We start from the raw sequence: 16,119 nt of genomic DNA on the forward strand, positions 1-16,119 counted from the left end.
GGTAGAGCGCCGGCACGTTAATCCGGAGGTCGTTGGTTCGAATCCCACTCTAGTCAATTCTTTGTTCAGCCCAAAAAATCCTGTTCAAAAAGTGTCCAATGGCTTTAAGAGCATCTAGTAATTACTGACTGGTCCTTTTGGTAATAGATTTATTCACAAGTTACTTTTCTTGTAAAACATTTACTTGGCATGTCCCCTTCATTGCATCTGATTAAGTACATGTTGTTGTTGCCATGAAAGCTAATGCAGTTTTTTATGTTCACTTGTGATAAGTTAAGCCCCGGTTCATACTTCATGCAAACGCAAATGCGAAGCAAATGTTGATGTCACAAAATTTACAATGATTATTCACAGCAGTTCAGCTCTGCTAATCTCACTTGCGAATATCACTGTGAAAGGATAGTTGTGACATCAAATTCATGTCAAACTCACTTCGCAATCGCAGGAAATATGAACCGGGCTTTAGTCAGTGCTACCTTCAGGACTTGATGCATGATGCCTGTATAATGTAGCTATAGTGTGTATAGCTGTTGGTGATTCTACCCAATTTTACATTTTCTTTCGTCTTCTGCTTTATTAGTAGCAATTGACCCTAACAGTATTAACCCTGTTGTATAACTTAGGCGAGTTCTCAGCCTGACTAAAAACAGCAAGATAGCAATAGGTGGTGATAGTGATGCATCTCAGCGCTATATTGCTCCAACTATAATAACCGATGTAAAGGATAGTGACCCTGTTATGCTCGAAGAGGTATGTTTAATATGGTTAAGTTTTCGTCCTGGATGACAAAATCAGTATAGACTTGTTGATGATTAGTTGTCACCTCTTCTTGTTCGCGCTGCACAATTTTGACAAGGTGAACATTAAATAATATGAAGCCAGTTACCGTATTTAAAAGTTTACAGTGATAATAGTGTAATGGAAAGTTGCTTATCTTGCTAAAGATTATAAGGGGGAACAAACCTATGCTAATTGAAGAAAAAAAAATTACAAACTAATTCAAGCAAATATATTAACTCTTGCATATCTACTGATAATATTTTTATAATACAATGTCCCAGACAAGGATGTGTGATGAGTCCTGTATTTGGTGAAAATGGTTCCAGTATCGCTAAGAAGTGTGATTGGTGTATATGCACATGTACATGCATAAAGTTGATGCAACCTTGCATCATCCTTGGATCTAAACACAGCCACTACAATTAAACAGGAATTTGAGATTATGTGCAATAGTTAACTGCATCCAACATGTCCAAGTGACCTACGTATGAAGCTTCACATCTACCATCTTGTTCACATATACGTACATTAGGTACTGACCTTATTCACAACACGCAGCAAACATACGCGCATGTCCTGTCTGCAACTTTGTGTGTCAAAATGCAGACAAAAGGAATGGACTCTCACAAAAGCAGAAAATGGTAGACGTGCATTGTTCGGAGGTATGTAAACATGTGTACCATTCTTTTGTGCAAGCTTTGACACACAAAATGGCGGACAGGAGATACGCTTGTACAAAGTGCAGCCCCTAAATTGCCATCGATGCTCGCAGAGGAAACGAGGGCTGTAATGAGCGTGTTATTATCCCTATATTGAGTGCACCTGCCTCGTTGCAAGCGAGTGAAACGGGGCTTGTTAAGGATCGTCTTCACCTGGTTAAAAGGATCTATTGAAGTTTGGATAAGTTTATATGGACACAAGTCTTACAATATCTGTCCATAATGATCTTGATCCTGATCTTTAACACAATATTTGTTATTTTTCTTTGTTTGATAGATCTTTGGGCCTGTACTTCCAATCTTCAATGTGCATAATATGGATGAAGCCATTGACTTTATTAACAGCAAGTGAGTATTGCCATCGAGTAAGGCAAAGTCGAATATAGGCAAACCAGTGTATGAATTTGATGCTGTTTCATATCAATGAACAACTCTTTGCAGTTTCCACCTTAATAAAGGCACTGGACACCCAAGGTGCAAGAGGATATAATGGAAGAAAAAACTGCTGTTGTTTTATATGCTTGAATTCGAGACCTCAGCTGAGATCTCAAATTCAAATCAAAATTTCTAGTGAGAAATATTTGTTTCTCAAAACCTCTGTACTGCAGAGGGAGACGTTTCTCACAATGTTTTATACTATCATCAGCTCTCCCTTGTTACTAAGTAAGTTTTTATGCTAACAGGTGTTTTTTAGTAATTACCATAGTGTCCAGTGCCGTTAACAATAATTCACTGGCTTAATGCCAGTTAAAACAACCAAGTGGTCTTGCTGATCAGTATTGAAAAACATCTTTTAAGTACAGACTAGCGTACAAGTGAAATGACAAGCTAAATAATTGGTCATGCTTGTCAATCTGACACTAAAAACATTTATTGGTTAACTTTGCATCATTTAAACAAATGTTGTTAATCTACTATTGGTTACAATCAAGTAGATATAGATACACAATATCAAATGAACTGCACTGATTTATCAAATACTCACACACATGAACTGCTTAGCATTTACTTTATATTTGTTATCTATTAATACTCTTTGTTTTTCTTCCATGTTTTTTCCATTCTTTACATTCTCATTAATAAATAAGGCGCATACTTTAAGCTTTGTAGCTCTGCTGTGCTACCTAACTTGCATGGGTGAGATACTCACCTTGGTATAAGATGGAAGTTGTTTTTATTTCTTTGTCTTACTTCACCTGCTCTGATACTCTGACTTTCTCATCAGTTTACTAAAAGAAATACATCAGCTATAAGGAGTAGGTTGTGAATTAAAAGGTTATACAGGTTGTCAAGTTTGCTACAAGATTACATGTTAATATAAAACATTCAGTTGTCTTATCTCGAACTATTGAAAGGTGTGTATTTTGTTTCTTTGATTTTGTTACGTTGAGATTTTGCTTATCTTAAAAATACATGTAAAACTTGCATTTGCATTAAAAACCAACATTAATATGGCTTTATCTTGTTTTAATATAGAGCTTATAAAAACAAATCTGTTTTATATCCATGAAAATGACTTTGCAAGCGTCACCCTCCTGTCTCTCTTTTTAAAGATTGGGTCTTATCATAGTTATTACAGCTAAGTTTTGTCAAAAGACATGCAAGTCCTACCATTGTAACTTCATCCAACTTTGGAACATCCCATAGACCCCTTTACACTATAAATAGGAAATAGCAATGCATTCTGGGATAGTATGCGATAACTGGGGATGCACATGTATGTCATGCATAGCCTACATGTAAATAGCTTAGTTGCAAACTGCCCCAAAATGCATCATAATCACAACTTCTGCCCTATCTGTAAATGCTATTTAGCCAACACCATTTCAACTAGTTTTACATAAGTACATCACAGTGTAAAGAGCTCATCAGGCATTAAACTCTGGCTTAGTTTTTGTCTGTTACATTTATTCAAACTTTATTTTGTTTTGTTTTCCATAATCATAGGTCGAAACCCCTAGCACTGTACGTCATGTCCAACAGCAAAGCTGTCATCAAGCGTTTTACTGACGAGACAACGAGTGGTGGGCTCGTATCTAATGACGTCTTGCTGCATGCAGGATGTAATACAATTCAATCAGTACTTTAATATAACTTGCAAATCTATTATGTCTGTGTTACACACGCTTCAGACAGGTGCGCTAGAGTTGCTCCAAACCATATAGACCAGGAGCGACTCTTGGTTGCACCAAATAAGTATTTGTTTCAGACAGGCAAACTTAAGCTAAAACTTACATTACAAGAAATGTTGTTCTTGTAATGTAAATTTTGGCACTGCAACAGTCGATTTTTCGACTTCCTCTAGTAGCTCAGCCAACACCGTAGCTCATACCCGTCTCATAAGTCAAACTTTTCATGTACTTAATTCAGACTTTGGTTCGGCGCAACTCTGGGGCGCCTGTAAGAATTGGGTGTTTAATTAATCGCTCTTTGTATATACTGTACATGGTTTCCCTTGCCTACATGTAGTTCAGCACAGTTAATACACATTAACAATCCTTATGAAAGTAAGCAACAACAATTTGTCAGTTACGGATTACCAAACATGAACACTTAGTATAGAATATGGTTGTTGTGCTTGTGTCGAGATTATGATTCGTATATAAGTGATTTATTTGATTACTGATTTGTGCACTTGGATAAGATCACAATTCAAGAAGACTTATGATTGAAATTGTGCTTTTATTTACAGTGACCACTCTACCGTTTGGTGGTATTGGTGCCAGTGGAATGGGATGTTACCATGGCAAGTTCTCCTTTGATACTTTCTCACACAAGCGCGCATGTGTAAATGCTAACCCAGGAATGGACAAACTTCTCAGGTAGGACACACAATAACATTTCAACTTCAATAATAACAGTGGCTTCTTATATAATGCTTAAATCTATCATTCAGTGACGCTCATTGTGCTCGTACATTAATACCCCTAGTCACTGTGCCATTTATTTCATTCATTGAATGATGATATTTACATCTCTTTGTTCCATTCAACCAATGTGAAGTGAAAAAGCCTTTTTGAGGTATGGCGGACACAATGCTACAACACTGTAAAGTTGTAAATTTGTGCGTATTGACCATAGAAATAGAACGTATGTTATTCACTGAAGTGCACATTTTAGGCCACGCGGCTTTTACACGCCAATCACCACCAACATGGTGAGCGTGGCATCAGTCGCGGCGTGTGACGCGCACGTATCATGTCCGCCATACCTCAAAAAGGCTTATGTTAAAAGTTCTGCAGGAAAGCAAAAACCTATTGTTGCTAGGGATGAAACTTAAAACATGATCACAAATTCTGCTAACTTCATATAATTGAGGTAAGCATTGTATTCATGTAGGGATTATATATTCTTTCTATATGAAGGCAAAGTACTTCAATTGTTTTAATCCTATATGGATGTAGATATTATAAGTTATCACACAAGCGCGAGTGGAATACGGAAAAATATAGCGCTTCTGCGTCCCATATCCAATGAGGCCGCATGCCGAGTCGGATATGGGACGCAGACGCGCTACTTTTTCTGTATTTCCACGAGCGCGTGTGTGATAACGTATTTATCTTCAATCAAACTTGGCGCGTGACATAGAACACACAATACGCATGGTAGTGATATTAGCTGTGCAATATAGGTTTTTATCACCACTCCATTCTGCCAATCTGATTGGAGGATTAGCGCGTACTTGAAGATAAAATACAATACACTAACATGTGAAGGTTTCTTTTAAAGGTGGTGGTGTTATTGAGATATTGCCGAACAAGCCAGAACAAAATATGACCATGCAGGAAGAATAATCTTTGATAGGAATATCCATGTGTAATACAAATTCAAATTTTATGGCCTATCAACCAGTTTGCTTTTAAGTGCAATATTTCCATTTCTTCTGACCAAATGTTTGTGTATTGTCATTCATTTTAAGGGCGATAACCAAACATACACCTTCCCTTTTACAAAACATACGCAAGTAAAATACTTGTTGCTTCTTCTCTCTTAACCTTTTTAAAGACACTGGACACTAGTGGTAACTTTCAAAAACCAGTCTTCTCACTCTGTGTATCTCAACATACGCATAAAATAACAACCTGTGAAATTTCGAGCTCAATTAATTGTCAAAGTTGCGAGAAATTAATGAAAGAAAAAACACCCTTGTTACGATGTTGTGTGCTTTCAGATGCTTGATTTCAAGACCTCAAAATCAAATTTTGAGGCTTAAAATCAAATTCTTAGAAAACTGCCTTTTCTCAAAAACTAAGTTACTTCAGAGGGAGCCGTTTCTCACAATGTTTTATACTATCAACAGCTCCCCGTTAGTTGTTACCAAGTAAGGTTTTATGCTTATATAGATTTTGATTAATTACAAGTAGTGTTCACTGCCTTTAAAGAACGTTACAGAATTGGTAACAAACAAAAATCGTGAAGATCACAGATTTACATAAAACTTACATGGTCTAATGACGATAGTAGAAAACATCCCTTGAAATATTTCTGTCTGAATGTCATATTTGATGAGAAATAAATAATCTAACTTCGCGTTTGGAGTTTATCGCTCAGTGAGCATTTTATTCATTTTTATTTTAGCATCGATGCAATGCAAAATTTGTAATCGGTTTTTCACTATTCTCTCGTGACCCAGATGGCCGATCGATCTCAAACCTCTACAGGTTTGTCAGTTTATGTATATGGTGGATTACATAAAGTGCTTACACTGCCAGCAACTGTTTTGTTAGCAAAAACCAATTCTGTAATTTCCTTTAAAGGTAAGCACTGTTGGCATGATGGAACGGGTACAATTTCATGTGTTAAATATCTAACTTTTGCCGCCATGATATGCAATTCAATAAACGTTTATTCCATACTCTTGTTGGAAAAAAAACAACTGTGAGAATTAAACAGTACATAGAAATTTAACAAATCTAAAGTGCATTAAACTATACAAAAAAACAATATCATCTAAAAGCAAATAATAAATTAATAACTAGGAATTAACTATGTACAAGACAGGAGTGAGAGCATGAGGCTGTTAGATAAGCCGTGGCTTGTAGACAACAGCCTTTATACAGACACGAAAACACACAAACAAACAAACTAATAAACATCGAAGAAGAAACAAGGGCAAGACAATTACACAATGACAATACAAAATACAAAGAATGTTAAACCAGGCTAACTAAAGACGACAAAAGAAAATAAATAAGTGGAGAGAAAAGCAATGTTACATAGTGGGAGAGCAGAACTCTTTTCTAAGAGATCTTAAATCAACCCACGGACGGCATTGTTCTTAAATTGCTAGAGATAGTATTCCAAAGAAGTGGACCAGTGAATCGAAGGGTGTTGCTAGAGTACAGGGTGCGGGTGAAAGGAAGAAACAGGTTATTACGAGATCTGGTTGAGTAGTCAAGCAGTGGCCCAAGGATAGAGCCTTGAGGCACCCAGTGTACTGGTACCTGTTAGAAAGGTAATCAGCAAACTATTGAAGCGGGACACCCCTGATACCATAGTAGTTTAGTTTGGAAAGAAAAATAGAGTGATCGAGTGCGTCGAAAGCTTTGGAAAGATCAATGAACGCTGGACGCATTGGTAATTTTGTCGACAAGTTTGTCGGTAGAGTGTTTTAATCTAAAGCCATATTGCTGATCGAAAAGAATACGATGGTGGGAAAGGAACTGAGAAAGACGATTGTAGACAAGCTGCTCTAAGATTTTAGAAAGACAAGATAGGATGGAAATATGCCTGTAGTTGCTGAATTGCTGCTTATTGCCGGTTTTAAGAATAGGAATGATCTTAGCGACTTTAAGGTTGAGAGGAACAGAAGCAGTTAGAAAAGACAGATTAAAGATGTAGCTAAGAGGTTCAGCAATGAAAGGAAGAACAGATTTAACCACGGTTGAGCAAATTCCATCAAAACCACAACTGTTGCCGCTTTTCAGCTCGCTGCCAACCTTAATAATTTCCTCTTTGTTCGTAGGAATTGTTTTTTTAAAAGGGGAGGCATTAGGATTGTGCAAGGATTCAGTGTAGTGAGTATTAGTAGGGGAGATATTGTTAGCCAAGGAAGAGCCAATGTTAGTAAAGAAGTTGTTGAAAGTGTCGACAATTTCACGCGGACTGGACACAGGATTATCACCATCCATAAACTCGCTAGGAAGGTTGGTTTTCTTCTGTTTGCCAAAGATGCCATTGATCTCTAGCCATATACCTTTGAGATCATTTTTGGTATGGTCAAGCTTGTCGGCGTTGTATCTTTTTTTGGCGAGGCGTATGGTGGCAGTAAGCTTATTGCGATAGATTTTACAACGCTGCTCATTAGCTATAGTCGGATTTTGAGAAAGCATTTTTAGCAGCCTATTTTTGAAGTGACAAGAGCTCACGATAGACTGAGTAATCCATGGCTTGGTTATCTTTTTAGTCCTAACCGTTTTGAGAGTGTGAGGAAAAGGAGAAATATAGTGAGAGGAGAATATAGAAAGGAAAGTATCATAAGCAGAGTCCGAGTCCTGAGCTTGATAAACATGACTCCATTGATGTTACTGAGACATTGTTTGAAGGAACTGATGGAAGTCCTATTAATATTCCTCGCCAAGAATGTTTTATCAAATGTTTATATAAAATGTAAACAAAATAACTCTACCACTAAGACTATGTCATTTCTCTTTCCTATAGCATGAGGTATCCACCTTACACCACTGGGAAGCTAAACATGATGCGATGGATTCTGGGGAAGAAGCGTAAGAGTGGATTATTTGGATGGGCTGTTGCCGCGGCTCTCATTGGTGTCTGTGCAGTCGTCCTCTTCATGGTAAAAAATTGCCTCCTGGAGGAATTTTTTGAGTTTTGGGGGGATAATCACGGATTCACTGATTTGGCTTTACCCACATAAAATGCATGATAGACACTCTATACCAGTAAACGTACTTTTACCGTCCTGTGGAAAAACAAAGCTCATAGGCTGCTCTGGTGGGATTTGAACCAACCTCTGCATCCACTTCTTGAGCAGAGGCCTCAGTGCGATATTGAAATGTCACACATCCCAACATAAGCATAAAATAACAAGCCTGTGAAAATTTGAGCTAAATAGGTCATGGAAGTTGCGAGAAAATGAGATATAAAAAATACACTTGTTGAAGAATCTGTGTGGTTTCAGAAAAGAATAAAAAGACTACATTTTAGTGAGAAATTGCCTCTTTCTCAAAATGTATGCTACTTCAGAGGGAGCCGTTTCTCACAATGTTTTATACTGTCAACAACTCTTCAATGCTCATTACCAAAGCAGTTTTTAGCTGTTCAGACCTACCGTCGGAACAGGTATTGTTTTCGTCGAGATTTTTATTAGCTATTCGGACCTACCATCAATACAGGTATTGTTTTTGTCGAGATTTGTATTATTTTTATTATTATTGTTATTCTTTGTTTCCGCCTAATACCCCATAGCATTTGTACACGTTGTTTGTTTATTCTTAATCTTCTAAACCATACGGTCAAAAGTTAAATCATGTATCAAATGAAGCTTAGAATATAAGCTTAATTCCTAATGTAAAAAAAAAATTAAAATTCTTAAATAATTAACCATGTGACCATCATTTGCATATTTAATTAGGAAATCTTTGACTGTGACCTCAAGTTGACCTCAAGTTGACCTCTACTTCCGGGTCAACCGGAAGTGGGACCATATCTCAAGTACTAAACAACAGATTTTCAAACTTTTTTCAGTTTAGGACTCCTTAGGCATAAATTTTTTGGTTTGAAAAACTGTGACCCCAACTTGACCTCTACTTCTGGGCCAACCGGAAGTGGGACCATATTTTTAGAACTACACAATCGATTTAGATCTTTTTTTAGTTACAGACTCCTTAGGCATTAAAAATAAACTTTGACCCCAACTTGACCTCTAAGTGGGACCATACTACACAACCAATTGTTTTTTTTTTTTTCAGTTATAGACTCCTTAGGCATAATAGTGAAACATCTGGACCTCGTGTTGACCCCTACTTCTGGGTCAACCGGAAGTGGGACCATATCTCAAGAACTACTAAACATTATAACTCCTTGGTCATTGAACCACATAATCAAAGCAAAACAACACGGAACAGCTTTGTGTTTGTTCACACAAACACACACCTAATGTCTAGTTAAGCTAGTTTGGTTGAATTTAAATTGATGGCAATTTATTACTGTTGTCCAAAAGTATCCTATACCCTAGGCCTGGGCGAATTATTTGAATATCTGGTTAATGGCGAATAGGTTTTCCTATCCATACCTATTTATAAACCGGATGGTTCTGTTATTACAGCCAAGTAACCGGATATTCTTTAATATCCGATTATCCACGGACGTTGGGCGACAACTGATAGGAATGTTTTGTCTGAATCCTTATGAAACTTCTATTAAGACAGCATAAATTTTATTAAAACAGCATAAATTAAGTATTAAACTATGCTCACCTCCGTGAAGAGTTAAAAACAATGACATTTCTGATGTAATTTGTTCAAAGATTACGAAAGTTTTCCTTCACGTAGAGTCAATCACAATCAAAAGAAACTGAGTGACACTGTCTAAAACTATTGTCAACCCACCCATAAGATCTCATTCACAAACGAACAGAGCCCTCTAGTGGGAAAAAAAAAATATGTTTAATTTTTTTTAATTATTCTTTTATTTTAAATAGCGCCCTCTAGCGGCGAAAAACCTATTCGAATATCCGGTTAATTTCGGATAGTTGGCCAGCGGTGTCTGAATACCAAAATTTCACTATTCGCCCAGCACAACTATACCCTTGATCATTATAATGAATGGCTATTGTAATCGAAGGCCTCTGTGCAAGATTGAAATGCCACACAGTTTTGAAGATTACCGTTTATAGCCAACTTGAACTGACCCATTCTGTTCACTTGTTTTTCTGCATCCCATTCTCAACTGTTCGTTTGAGTTAGTAAAGGCCCGTTTTATTGAATTGCAATTGTTGGCAATTTCTGTTGTCCACAAGTATGCTACATGCCCTTGATCTGATTTGAGTTGCCTCATTAATATATTTACATTTGTATTATCTTTTTGCCCCCCCCCCCCCACAGGTTTTAAAGTAACATCCGGTGTGTGGTCACACAGAGAGCAACACAAGCACCAATTTCGTACAGTCTGTTTAGTTTTGAAACTGTGATTGGTAACCATCAAACAACTTTTGCAAACGTTTTTTGACACAAGGAGTACTCTTGTGCATGTTTGCACTGTTAATTTAAAGGACAGGAAACTTTGGAAGCGTAAGACATATGGTTTTTGACATAACGTTAAAGCATTGTCCATATGTGCATTATATATTTTAGCCAGGGAGCATGCTCTTCAAGCTAGATTACCCTTGGCGTTGTAACACTTGTTATGAAAAAAAATAATAAAAAAATTATGTGCTTAACAAGAATTTTGACATAATTTTAGGGGCCGTAGTGGGTTTTTCAAAATTTTGAAGTTTTACAAACGAGGACTTTTTAAGAAACCCGCCAAGTCATACTGGTCAACGTACCAAGTGTTTTTAAAAGTAAATGCAGGTGTTGTACAACTTGTGTTTTCCCTAAAAAAAACATTGATAAGTAAGAGAAAGATGTCTATCTCATATCTTATCAATGTATTGACTGTTTTTATGTCTCAACATTTTGCTCCACAACTAAATTAAGAATGAAACAAATAAACAGTACTGCATCCCTCACTATTAATTATTAAGCTAAAGTAGTACATTTATAATTGTCCATTTAAATTAAATAAAACTTAATATAAAAACCTACCAAAAGTGTTGTTTAAATGCCTTTGGGTTGTGCTTACACTCTTCCAAAATGTGTACATCCAGTACAAGTGATTTTTAATGAGGTTTTGTGTAGAATTTCTATATTGGTTATTGTAAAATTATAAAAAAAGATGAAGTAGCGTTTTAATCAAATGGAGTCGGATTTCTAACAAATTAAGATGAATATTGTGATACTGCTCTCATTTTGTCTGTTGGTTTTATGTCAGTGGGTCTAACTTGGATATTATTGTTAGGTTGGTTTGCTAATTCTTGTGTTATTTCATTTCTGAACAAGATTGTGTGATTATGGTATACATCTATACACCGAGTTCAATTCAGTTGAAACTTGAATTCATTTCAATACTTCATGAAAATAGTACAAAGTACAGGGTGTTTCACAAAAAAGTATACATTTTGGAAAATGTATCCCATGGATTTTTTTTTTAGTTTTTCAAAATCTGTCACTAAGTGTAGGTAAATCAAGGTCATAGCTTTTTAATTTTTACCAAATCGATCCTCAGCTGTTCCGCATGAGTGAGCACTATTAATTTGTTTGAACGGATTATTAATTCGTTCGAACGGATTACTAAACCGTGGGAACGAATTAGCCCCTGCATATTTTTTTCTTCAACTGTCCCCTCTCGGGCTCCGTACAACATATACATGTTGGATCAACATTAATTTTGGTTGTTATATCCAGACGCAAAAACAACCTTTATGTTGCACATACATCAAAAACATTACGTTGATACAACAATGGTAGACTGATGTTGGATCAATATTGATTTTTGGTTATTATCCAGAGGCAAAAACAACCTTTACCCAACGTTGTACATACGCCAAAAGCATTACGTTAAATCAACGTTAGAAGACTGATGTTGGGTCAACGTTGATTTTTGGTTGTTATTATCCTGACGCAAAAACAACCTTTATCCAGCGTTGTACTTCTGCAATAAGTAAGTCTTGGTGACCACTCTGGTAGCAGCGGGCTTGTCGCTGGGCAGGGACACGCAGGCCGCGGCCAATCACGGGGTGGTTGGGCGGGGTCTGAGTGTCCATGCGGGGCGATCGTGCACGCACGGCGGCATGGTTTTTTCGGGCTGCTGCCTAGGAATCCGTCAGAGTGTCTTTGGCAATCGATCAAGCAACAAGTGTTTTTGGGGATTAGCGTTGAAATAGTGTCTTTTGGGAACAGAGTAAGAAAGTTTGTCCTTTTGGCCGGCGAAATACGGGATTGGTTTTGTGCTGAGAAATTATTTGATCTTTGTGTTTGGACGCTATTTCCAGCCAGAATTTGGGTGAGTTACTTGCTATTTTTATCCAGCGAAACTCTCATTGCGTGCTGTCTCCGATCTTATGTCTCGGTTCCGTTTGCATTGTTCCGTTGCGGTCCAGTATATCGTGTCGGTATTGATTTAATTGCTGCGTGAATTGTTTGCTTACGATTAAGTTGCTGAGATTTTGAGTATCCTTTTCAGAATAGTTGTGACGAAGTGGCAGCTGGTAGTTGAGTTCGCAGAGAACTTGGATGGCCCAGCGTCGATCACAAAGATCAACCGTGAGTTGACCCTCTGGGTTGACGAGTAGCCGTTCATTACCGGTTGAGTAGTCTAGCTAATTTGGAGACTTGATTAGAGACTCGGCAAAATAGTCGGCGTGCTTGCGCGTGCATTTTGATTGCTGAATTTGCGACTGCATTTTGGATGGACTAGCGAGGAAGGCACCCGAGAAAACCTGATTGTTAGAAGAGATAAAAGGACTCGTTTATAAAGGATAGAACGAGAAGAACTGTATTCTCAACTATTTAATCATGAGAAAGTGAGTCGCCCAGGAGGCATTAAAGAAGATTGCCCAGGGGCAATTTAAGAGTTCAGAACTGTGTTATAGTCACATTATTATTATGTTCTCCCACCCCCAGTAGAAATATATCCAACCCTGTCCCAGTGCAACAGACAAACAGTAACCGATTGGGCTGTAGATTTCCACCCAAACGAGCCTGCATCCTTAGCCCGAGACTGCTCGAAGGATTCCCCGGGTCTTAGGTACAATTTGGATTCGGGATAAGGGGAATTTTCGGCCAAGAGGTTGGACTTATCCCTGGACTCCTAAATTTTGAATAGTCTCGCGGGAGACCCGCCACAAACGGTGTCAGAAGTGGGATGATTGGTACTGTTTAGATCAAGTTGCTGTAGAAGTAGAGTTGGATATTTTCTTAGAGATAAGAGTGGGAGTAAGAGAGAAATTTCTGAGGTTTGGAGAGCAACCTAAGAGTGAAATTTCTGCGGATCAGTGTACAGAGATGAATAGAGGTAACACTGCAAGTGTGGCGAGTGTTGAGAGTGAGCTGCAGAGGCTTAGATTACAAGCCCAGTTTCTGCAGTGGGACAGAGAACTCATGGCTAGGAAATTAGAGGCGGCCATGAAAGAGAATGTGAAATCTCCCCGTAGAGGTCAGGGAGACAGTGTTCAAGAAGTTATGGTCGATTCAGAAATCGAATTCCGCTTGCCATTAGCAAGTTCAGGTTATTTTTTCCAGGGAGAAACAAGTTCCCCTGTGTTCAGACAGACACCTGAGATTGGCCCACAGGAGGGGAAAAGAGTGTCGTTTGGGCAAAGTACACCGCTAAAGAGTAGTGCAGGCATTCTCCAGCCAGAGATTGTACCGGACAACTGTGCGATAGAGGAGTTAGAGTCTTTTCTGTCAGGCAAGAGGGGCACTGACGGAGGAGGAAATAGAGCGAGGATGGCCTCCCCGAAAAAAACGCATAGTGAATTGCTGCGTTTCGCCACTAGTGGAGTGGGCACACAAAGGGGCAGTTCTCCAGAGTTCCTTAGCAGGGCCATGGCCACCGAAAAAAGGACAAAGAACAGTTGTGGAAGACAGTCTTCCTCTCACGGAGAATAGAGTTGGGCCAGACGCCAATAGAACAGTGGAAGGTCTAGAGAACCCAGTGGGGCCTTTGCCGGAGTCAAGGGGACCCCGAGTGATGGTAGGAAATGAGAAAGAAGAGAAGGGGTTTGTGGCGCCCAATCGGCGCCCAAATATTACTCCTGATAGATACAGTGGAAAAGTGTTATGGAATGAGTATTTCAGGCACTTTGAGTTATGTCGACTGTTGAACCAGTGGAACGAAGAGCAAGCTGCTAGCTATTTGGTAGCGGGTTTGCAAGGAAATGCCCTCAGGTTGCTAGGTGAAATGCCAACTGGTCAGAAACAGACATATAGTGGGCCAGTGAAGACACTAGAGAGGCGATTTGGGCCAGGTCGCCAGAGCGAAATTTACTTGGTCGAGTTGAGGCATCGCCGGCAAGGACCAAAGGAGTCTTTGCAAGAGTTGGGTCAAGCCATACACATGCTAACAGTCCAAGCGTACCCCGAGATACAGGGGGAGTCGCGTGATCGTTTGGCAAAGAACCATTTCCTAGATACGGTCGAAAGTAGGTCTATTCGGGAGGGCATAAACAGAGCCCGACCAAAGAATTTAGATGAGGCCATTCAAGCTGCATTGGAAACAGAGAATTTTGAAAAAGTGGAACAACAGAGAAATCTGGATGGAAGACCAGTGAAATTGGCTAGAGTGGCCGATGCGGGAGTGGACCAGAGGTTCCAAGAGATCGAGAAAGATATGAAGAATTTGGTCGGATTGTTAACAGAGTTAACAAAGCAAGTGCAGGGCCAAGGTGCCCCGGTTGAGACAGAGAGTGCGCAAAGTGGCGTTAGGAAATGCTTTAATTGTGATAAGCAATGGCACGTTGCGAGAGACTGCAAGGCGCCAAAGCGTGAAGAGTGGAAGTGCTATAACTGTGGAAAGCAAGGCCATTTTGCTAAAAATTGTCGTGCACCCAAAAGAGAATATAAGCAGCAGGGAAACGAGAGTCAGCCGATCGAAGTGCCCGTGGGCAGGCTGGAAGTTTAGGTGGGCCAGCAAAGAGACGCCATAGTGGTTACGAAGAAGTCATAGAAGAGAAACGGCAGAAATCTGAGGTGGAAAAGGTAGTTACACTACCCAATTCGCACTGTAGTCCCCGCTATGGCTTATTTGTAGATGGTGTAATAAGAAATACAAAGTGTCATTTTTTGATTGACACTGGAGCAACTGATCCCTAATCAGTAGTAAAGTGTATTATGAGATACCCAGAGAACAGAGACCCGTCTTAGAGACAGAGAATGTACAGGTTAGACAGGTGGATGGAAGTGCTCTGTCAGTGCTGGGGAGAGCATGGGTTGATGTTTAAGTTGGACGAACCACACACCCAGTAAGAGTAATCTTTACAGAGATGAAGTACTCCAGAATTTTAGGGATGGATTTCATTTTGCCCACAGGGGGTAATCTGGATTTCAACACAAAAGAGTGGAGAATAAATGGTGAAAGAGTTCAATGCACCAGTAGCGCTGGAGTACCATTCATAGGGAGAATTGTAATTGCAGAGACAACCATTATTCCTTCCGGGCATGAGGCAGTAGTACCAGGCATTATTGCTAGGAGAGAAGGAGAGTTTGCTGGGCCTGCCATAGTTGAGCCGTTAGAGGGAGGTGGAGATCTCGCTCAGAGAGGCTTGGTTTTGGCAAGGTCCCTAGTGGAGTCAGGGAACCAGATTGTTCCATTGCGGCTATTTAACCCAGGCAAAGAGAAAAGAGTTGCTAAAAAAGGCACCACCGTGGGATTAATTTCCATTGTAGACCCCGAGCAAATCGAAGACAAGGCAAGCGAGTCTAGTGAGGTGAAACAGAGTTTGTCTACACATTTACTAGACTTGTATGAAAGGAGTACAGACAAAGTTAAGGGCGAGTTCCATGATTGAGTCAAGGGGTGCTTGGCAGAGTTTCAAGATGTGTTCTCAACTGGTGATCAA

At 39.1% G+C, this 16,119-nt stretch overlaps 1 protein-coding gene across 4 annotated transcripts in view; it reads left to right on the forward strand.

Moving 5' to 3' along the window:
• The window catches only part of LOC117299232 (aldehyde dehydrogenase, dimeric NADP-preferring-like), a 37,463-nt gene extending 24,325 nt beyond the window's left edge, over window positions 1-13,138 (forward strand). For all 4 annotated transcript variants that reach the window (XM_033782705.1, XM_033782704.1, XM_033782706.1 and 1 more), the window contains 6 exons: window positions 624-750; window positions 1,777-1,847; window positions 3,447-3,562; window positions 4,192-4,321; window positions 8,160-8,295; window positions 10,565-13,138. In XM_033782705.1, the coding sequence (XP_033638596.1) occupies window positions 624-750; window positions 1,777-1,847; window positions 3,447-3,562; window positions 4,192-4,321; window positions 8,160-8,295; window positions 10,565-10,576 (592 nt within the window). In that variant the 3' untranslated portion in view covers window positions 10,577-13,138. The remainder of the gene's footprint in view (window positions 1-623; window positions 751-1,776; window positions 1,848-3,446; window positions 3,563-4,191; window positions 4,322-8,159; window positions 8,296-10,564) is intronic.
• Window positions 13,139-16,119: the final 2,981 nt, after the last annotated feature.

This window comes from Asterias rubens, chromosome 14 (genome assembly GCF_902459465.1).
Source record: "Asterias rubens chromosome 14, eAstRub1.3, whole genome shotgun sequence".
Classification (NCBI taxonomy): Eukaryota; Metazoa; Echinodermata; class Asteroidea; order Forcipulatida; family Asteriidae; genus Asterias; species Asterias rubens.